General features: G+C 41.4%; 2 protein-coding genes across 2 annotated transcripts; both read right to left on the bottom strand.

The window, feature by feature from the left end:
* Positions 1 to 2518: 2518 nt before the first annotated feature.
* Positions 2519 to 4066, bottom strand: LOC139848919 (uncharacterized). The gene is made up of 3 exons (XM_071838599.1): positions 4019 to 4066; positions 3131 to 3913; positions 2519 to 2827 (listed from the first exon to the last, which is right to left on the bottom strand). Exons 1-3 carry the CDS (start codon positions 4064 to 4066, stop codon positions 2519 to 2521), a joined length of 1140 nt encoding a protein of 379 aa, XP_071694700.1.
* A 1269-nt stretch (positions 4067 to 5335) lies between these two features.
* On the bottom strand, positions 5336 to 6821 carry LOC139848917 (uncharacterized). The gene is made up of 2 exons (XM_071838598.1): positions 6637 to 6821; positions 5336 to 6536 (listed from the first exon to the last, which is right to left on the bottom strand). The coding sequence occupies exons 1-2, from the start codon at positions 6819 to 6821 to the stop codon at positions 5336 to 5338; spliced, it is 1386 nt and encodes a 461-aa protein (XP_071694699.1).
* Positions 6822 to 7109: the final 288 nt, after the last annotated feature.

Genomic DNA, 7109 nt, shown 5'->3' with positions numbered 1-7109 from the left:
TATTTAACTGTGGTTACAAGATAAAATGATGAGGACACTCGCATTTGATGCTTGTCATTATAGGACTGCGCTGGACAACTCCAGGTGGACATATTAAATATTCTACGAGTATAAAGGAAAATTAATCTAGGGTAAAAAGTAAAAAGTAAAAGTCAAACATCGTAACTACGGAAGTTAAATAAGCATAATACTCTTTTTATTATATTTTCATCTCGTTTAGTTAAAGTTACTTTTATTTACCACAGTAATTTTTATTTACTTTTTTGCTACAATTTAGTTTAATTTTACTGTCTTGTTGTTAATATTAAAAAGAAAAGCCAAAAAGACAAACCGGTCGTTAAACGGTAAATCCTCCAAAGATACTAAAATTACTATATATTACTAAATCTAACTTAGTTACTTAATTTACCTAGATAATCTAGTAAAGCACCTAATAAAAGTGTCCATGGATCGACCTCCCGGACTTTACCTTAGCTATATTACTATACGATAGGTATACTTGCCTAGTGTGTTTTAGTTTAATTTTAGGTAATTTCCTGTAGTAAATAATATAAAACTGATAACCGTTTCGTACACCACTAAAAAACACATCAGAGGGCGAAGCAAGTTGAAGCTCCTATCGATTTTTATACTCAAGATGATCAGCCTATTACGTCGCTTGCTGCTGGTGTTGGGGCAAGGGTGGCACAACGCTACAAGGCTAAGGGTGTGTTGAAGAGAAAAGCATATCCTAACCTTTCCTCTGTGAAGAAGCAAAAGTTGGGCCATCTTCGTGACGAAGCAAGTGATGACATTATGGGCGATGCAGCAAACTCGCTTTTTGGTATGTACTTTTTGTTTACTCCTTCTTCGATTCCTTTTTTCCATAATTTTGTTTGTTTTTGCAGACTTGCCCGTGTTTTCCGAAGTTCCTGCTCCAGCTGATTGTTATGATATTGTTGATAGTCTTGTTCCTGAAAATTGGGGAAACTCCTTTGCTGATGACATGAAGAAATTTCATGATGCCTATTCGATTATCAACTTTCAGGCTATTTCTATGGGGCACATGGCTTCTTCTATTATAAAGAAGCGTAATGCAGAATTTGAGTCTTTGAAGGGGCACTATGCTGTAATGAGTGAGCGAGTTAAGAAGCTTGAGGAGCAGGTGTTGATGGCTCCCAGTTATGAAGAAGAGTTAAAGGCTGCTCGTGATGAGATATCTAGTTTGCAGAAGCAGGTGAAGCTAAGTGATGATCAGAAGCTGGAAATTGCTGATGAGTTGAAAGATTACAAGAAGAATTGTGCGGAGTTGAAATCTGACTATTCACAGGTTATTTCTCAGGTTTTACCTCATGCCTGTCACCAGTTGTTAAAGAGTGCAGATTTTGGTCAGCTTTTTGGTGATGTGGTGTTGGCCTCCAAGGTTCAGGCCAGATGCGAGGTGATAGGAGATTTGACATCCTAGGGGGGTGTGCAGCTTGGTGATTTTGCTGACTACACAGATCAGGGGCAGGCAATGTTGGATGCTGCGTTCGATGAGCATGAACAGGCCGTGTTTGACTATGTCAAGAGTGTTTCTGCCAAGGTGGATGCTAAGCCTCTTGATCTCTTGGATATGCTTGTTGTTGTTATTCCTGAAGTCCATGATGATGAAGAGACTCATTTGGAAGGTCTCGAAGTTGTGGGGGAATCTGAGAAGGTTGATGCTCCGGATACTTAGTTATGATGTGTAATTGTTTGAAATAATTGTTATCTTTTGTAGTTTGACTTGTATGCCTGGGTTTGGTTGCCCTTTTTTGAACAATGGTTATGTATGCTATGACATTTATAACTCTAGTTCTTTTAAGTTTAGCATGCTTTCTTTTATTATACCATGGATTTCATCCTGCATAGGTGGGTACTAAACTCTCTTCCTGCAGGGATTCTTAGACAGTGATCACTTTTAAAACTTTGTTTCCTTACTTTGAGTATTGCAAAGAAAGTTTTTGCTTCGTTGCTCGGTATTATGTTTTGAAAGGGTTATTTATACCTTTAAGGTATGTTCCAGTTGTCAGATCCTCATGCAATTCCTTATTTAGAATTTAATTTTGTTAAGACGTTGTTATATCAAAAGAGTTGTAGGAAGTTCATTAGGTTCTTTTTAGGAAGTTTGTAGACTTCAACTACCAATACAATAACTTTCAACTACATATTAAAACGAAAAGATACAGAGCATCTAATGGTAGAACTTTCGGAGGTTTGCTCCGTTCCATGCCCTTGTTATGGGCTTCCCGGCATTTGTCTCTAGTTTGTAAGAACTTTTGCCTAGCACTTTTGAAATTATGTAAGGTCCTTCCCAATTGGGTCCCAGTTTTCCTTTGTATTCCACCTTGCTTGTGCTGTTGAGCCTCAGGACGTAGTCTCCTTCCCTAAAAGTCGAGGGCTTCACTAGCTTGTTGTAATAGCTTTCGATCATTCGCTTGTACGAAGCTTCGCGGATCAAGGCTGCATCTCTCCTTTCTACGAGTAGATCTAAGTTGATTCAGAGATTTTCTTCATTTTATTCATGGTTTGCCATCATGTCCGTTAACACTTGTATTTCAGCTGGAAGAACAACTTGTGTTCCGTATGCGAGGCTATAAGGTGTCTCTCCATTGCTTCGCTTCGGGGTCATTCTGTGTCCCCACAATACCAAGGGGAGTTCATCAATCCATCCCTTTCTACACTTACCCAGACGCTTCTCGATTCCCTTGACTATATCTCGGCTAGTTACTTCTACCCGTCCATTGCCTTGAGGAGGATATACCGAGGTGAAGTTTTGTTGGATTTTCAATCGTTCGCAGAAATTTGGGAAGTACCCTTCTGCAAACTATTTCCCATTGTCAGAGATTATTTCTTGGGGAACTCTGAACCTACATACAATTTGCTCCCAAATGAATTTTTTCACTTGTTTGCCTGTGATTGCTGTCAAGGGCTTTGCTTCGGCCCACTTGGTAAAGTAGTTGATTGCTACTATTAGGAACCTTGGGCAACCTTAGGTGTCATTAATGGGTCCTACTATGTCTATCCCCCACTTCATGAACGGCCAGGCTGAGGTTACTAAGACCAAATCTTGCTTCGGTAGCCTGGGGACGTTCGAGTGGATTTGGCAGGATACACAAGTTTGTAGTACCATTGCTGCATCGTGGTGCATCGTAGGCCAGTAGTATCCAAGCCTCATGATCTTCGCGACTACCGACCATGGTCCTGCATGGAGGCCACATATCCCTTCATGCATTTCTTGAATTATCACAGTTGCTTGCTTCAGCCCCACACATCGAAGCCATGGGGTTAGGAAGGATCTTCGATACAGGGCCCCATTCATCATTTTGTAAGAGGGTGCTTTTATTCTTATCTTTCTGGCTTTGTTTTTGTCCTCTAGTAATATTCCTGTTTCGAGATACACTACAAAACTTGTAGTGGTTACCTCATCTTCTTGTATAAGATCATTGACTTCCTCTTCAAGGATTGATTTCTTCTCTAGTACCTCCACCAAGACCTCTTTCGCAAGATGCTCAAATATTAATGAAGCGAGTTTGCTTAGTTCGTCTGCCTTCTTGTTTTGGCTTCGTCGCACATGTTCAATGTTGAAGCTTTTGAAACTTTTAATTAGTTCCTTCGCTTTTGTGAGGTAGAGCTGGATGGTGGGTTGCCGAGCTTCGAAGGTGCCCATGATTTGGTTAGCTACAAATTGGGAGTCAACAAAAGCACGAAGGTGAAGAATCTTTAATTCCTTCGCCATTCTTAGTCCCACGAGTAGTGCTTCGTATTCAGCTTCATTATTGGTTGTTTCGAACTCGAAACGAAGTGCATAAGTAAATTCTTTTCCTTCAGGGTTTACCAACATTAGACCGGCACCTGATCCATTGGAGCTTGATGCACCATCAGTATACAACTTCCATTCTTCATTTTCAACCTTCAGAGTGATAATTTAGGTGGAGTTTTTTACATCTTCTTCGTCGATGTTATCTGTTTCGGAGATGAAGTCTGCCAAAACTTGCCCTTTGATCGCATGCCTTACCCTGAATTCGATATCATGTTCACCCAGCTTGATGGCCCATTTGGCCATTCTTCCTGACTTTCAGGCTTCGAGAGTACTTGTCTAATGGGTTTATTAGTGAGTACCACTATTTGGTGTGCTTGGAAGCATCTCCGGAGTTTCCTGGCTGTGTGGACAAGTGCCAAGGTGAGCTTCTCAAGCTCAGGATAGTTCATCTCTGCTCCCTGAAGTACTCGAGTAACAAAGTATATTGGTACTTGCCTTCTTTCTCGTTCTGAGACTAAGACTGTGCTGATACACTCTTTTGAAGCGACCAAGGAATATGAAAAGTGTTTCTCCCTCTATGGGTGAAGTTAAGGTTGGGAGATTGGCAATATATTCCTTCATTTCAACAAATGCCTTTTCCGCTTCTTCACTATTTTCTTTTTTCCCAAGCATCCTTTCAAGACTTTGAACAAGGGTAGTTGGTTTTCGGCTCCTCTTGATATGAACCTGCTAAGCGATTCTAGTTTTCCGTTTAAACTCTGCATGTCTTTTATGGTCACTGGAGTTTGGAGTTGTTTGAGCCTGTCAACTTTTTTTGGGTTTTCTTGAATTCCCTTCCTGGTGATGTAATACCCAAGGAATTTTTCTTCTCCAACTTCGAAAGAACATTTCTTTGGGTTCAACTTCATGTTGATTGCCCGGAGCTTGTCAAATGTTTCCTGAATATCTTCTATTAGGTTCTCTTCTTTTCGAATTTTGATTACCATGTCATCCACGTAGGCCTCCAGATTTCTCCGCAGTTGATTGTAGAAGACTTTGTCAACGAGCCTTTGGTAGGTTGCTCCTGCGTTTTTTAGCCTGAAGGGCATCTTTTGATAGCAGTAGATTCCTTTGCTGGTGAAGAAGGATGTCTTTTCTTCATCTTCCTTGGCCATTTTGATTTGGTGATACCCCTTATAGGCGTCGAAGAAGCTTTTGTATTGATATCCATTGAGGGATTCAACTTTCCAGTCAATTTCGGGTAATGGATAGCAATCTTTGGGACATGCCTTGTTGATGTTGGTGAAGTCAACGCACATTTTCCATCCCCCATCGGACTTTTTCACCATCACTGGATTAGCAACCCAAGAAGGATATTTGGCTTAGCGGATAATTCCTGCTTTTAGCAACCCTTCCACCTCCTTACAAGCTGCTTCATCTCTTTCGGGTGCCAGGTTTCTCTTCTTTTGATGTACCGGTTCAAGATGCTTGTGCTCATTGAGTCGGTGTTCCGTAACAAAAGGTGACCCTTGGATGTCGATGGAGCGAGGGATCCCTCTCATGTCACTGCTTTTCCAGGCGAATACATCCACATTAGCTTGTAACAACTTCCAAAGCTTTAGCTTGGTGGATGCCGGTAGGTTGCGTCCTAAACTGATCTCTTGGTCTGGAAACATTGGGTTGACCGATATCTTTTCCCACTTGAGGATTTTCTTCGAATGTCTCTAGGATGCATTCGGTTGGTTCCTTCTTTGTTTCTTTTATGGCAAGGATTACATTGTCTCTGTCATACGTTGAAGCAAGGGTTCCACTACCTTCGTGCGTATGAAATTTGACCATATGATGTACCGTTGAAACAATTATGCCCATTTTTCTCATAGCTACTCTCCCAAGTAAAATATTGTGCGGGGAGCTTGCTCGGACTACTACAAAATCGATGATTTCAGTTCTTGTTAACGGTGGTTTTCCTATTGTGAAATCGAGGTCAATTTCTCCGATGGGCCAACATCTTTCTCCGAAAAACCCTATTAATGGTACTCTTGGGGCACCTAATCGTGCTCTGATGGCGGGACATAGTCGATCGAAACAATGCTCGTACATTACATCACAATCACTTCCACTGTCAAGGTATATCCTTCGGACTTCTCTGTTGAAGATTTTCCCACTGATAGTGACCGGTAGATCCGAGGGACATATGGTATCAAGGGCTGAAAATGATACCTCTTTCCATTCTCTGACGATACGAACCCTTTCTCTTTTCTTGTAAGGCTGGTGTGAATCTATTGCCAAGATTTCGTTTTCTGTTTCTTGCCTTTTGTCTTCTATTTTTTGCTCCTGTACCATTTCTTTCTTCGGTTCTCGGATCCCTTTTATGAGATGAGACAGTTTTCCAGATTTAACTGCCTCTTCGATGGCTGTTTTAAAGTTGAAGCATTCATCTGTCTCGTGCCCAAAATCATTGTGGAAGTCACAAAACTCAGTCATATCTCTTTGCTTCCCCCAGTTGGACATTTTTCCCAGAGCTTTGAATTTATGGGCTGCTTTCTCTGTTGTTAGGATTTCCTTGGGGGTTTTTATTAATGCCCCTAGGATCCTGGCTCCGGTGTCTCTTTGATAAGGGTGGAATCTTCCCTTGTCCTCTTTCCTACCATGCTTGTCATCCCTCCTTTCTGATTTTTCTCTTCGCCTGTTTGCTGAGGCATCATCTAGGACGAAAATACCTGCTGTTTCCTTTGCACCTAGCCATACATATGCTTTTTCCAGTAAAACTTCATAAGTGTTTGGTAGATCTCGGCTAAGATGCTCAATGAGCGGTATGACCTTGGATCCGTACAGTAACCCGGATATACTTTGGGATTCTGGTAGGTTGTGGATTTTGGGTTTCGTTGGTATACCTATTGAGGAAAGCTCTAGAGCTTTCGTTATCCTTTTGTTTTATTCCATGGGCAGCTACATGATTCTTTTTGTGTCGTTCATGTTGGCTAAACTTAGATTTAAATTGGCGTTTCAGGTCGTCAAAGCTAGCCACAGAGTCCTTTGGCAAGGAGTCAAACCAAACTCTTACGTCTCCTTTCAACATGTAAGAAAACGCATGGCATGCCACGGGTATGTAGGTGCATGTATTTTCATTCCATCCGTGAATGAGCAATGCTGGATATATGGTACAAAGGGGGTTTTCTGGTTCACCCAGAAGTTACCCATGGTCATGATTGGAGGCATTCTCTGGTTACCATGGGCGTAACACATTCCTCCCTGGTTAGGAGGATACATCCAAGTGGCTGACATTTGTTATGGCTGCAAGTTCCAATTTTGGAAGTAAGCGTGGTTGGTCCCTTATTGCAATGGGACATTCGGTAAGCTACCTACA

Source organism: Rutidosis leptorrhynchoides, chromosome 5 (assembly GCF_046630445.1).
Source record: "Rutidosis leptorrhynchoides isolate AG116_Rl617_1_P2 chromosome 5, CSIRO_AGI_Rlap_v1, whole genome shotgun sequence".
In the NCBI taxonomy this organism is placed as follows: Eukaryota; Viridiplantae; Streptophyta; class Magnoliopsida; order Asterales; family Asteraceae; genus Rutidosis; species Rutidosis leptorrhynchoides.
Note: the sequence above shows the minus strand (reverse complement) of the source record. Positions and strands in the feature narration are given on the sequence as shown.

Bases quoted from the DNA above. Each gene is read 5' to 3' on its own strand.
- LOC139848917 (XM_071838598.1), bottom strand. From the start codon at position 6,821: ATGTTGAAAGGAGACGTAAGAGTTTGGTTTGACTCCTTGCCAAAGGAC. The intron at 6,537-6,636 runs GTATACCAACGA...TGAGCATCTTAG, and splicing joins TCTAGAGCTTTCCTCAATAG to CCGAGATCTACCAAACACTT.
- LOC139848919 (XM_071838599.1), bottom strand. From the start codon at position 4,066: ATGGCCAAATGGGCCATCAAGCTGGGTGAACATGATATCGAATTCAGG. The intron at 3,914-4,018 runs GTAAGGCATGCG...ATCACTCTGAAG, and splicing joins AACATGATATCGAATTCAGG to GTTGAAAATGAAGAATGGAA. The intron at 2,828-3,130 runs GTACTACAAACT...AATGGGAAATAG, and splicing joins TGCACCACGATGCAGCAATG to TTTGCAGAAGGGTACTTCCC.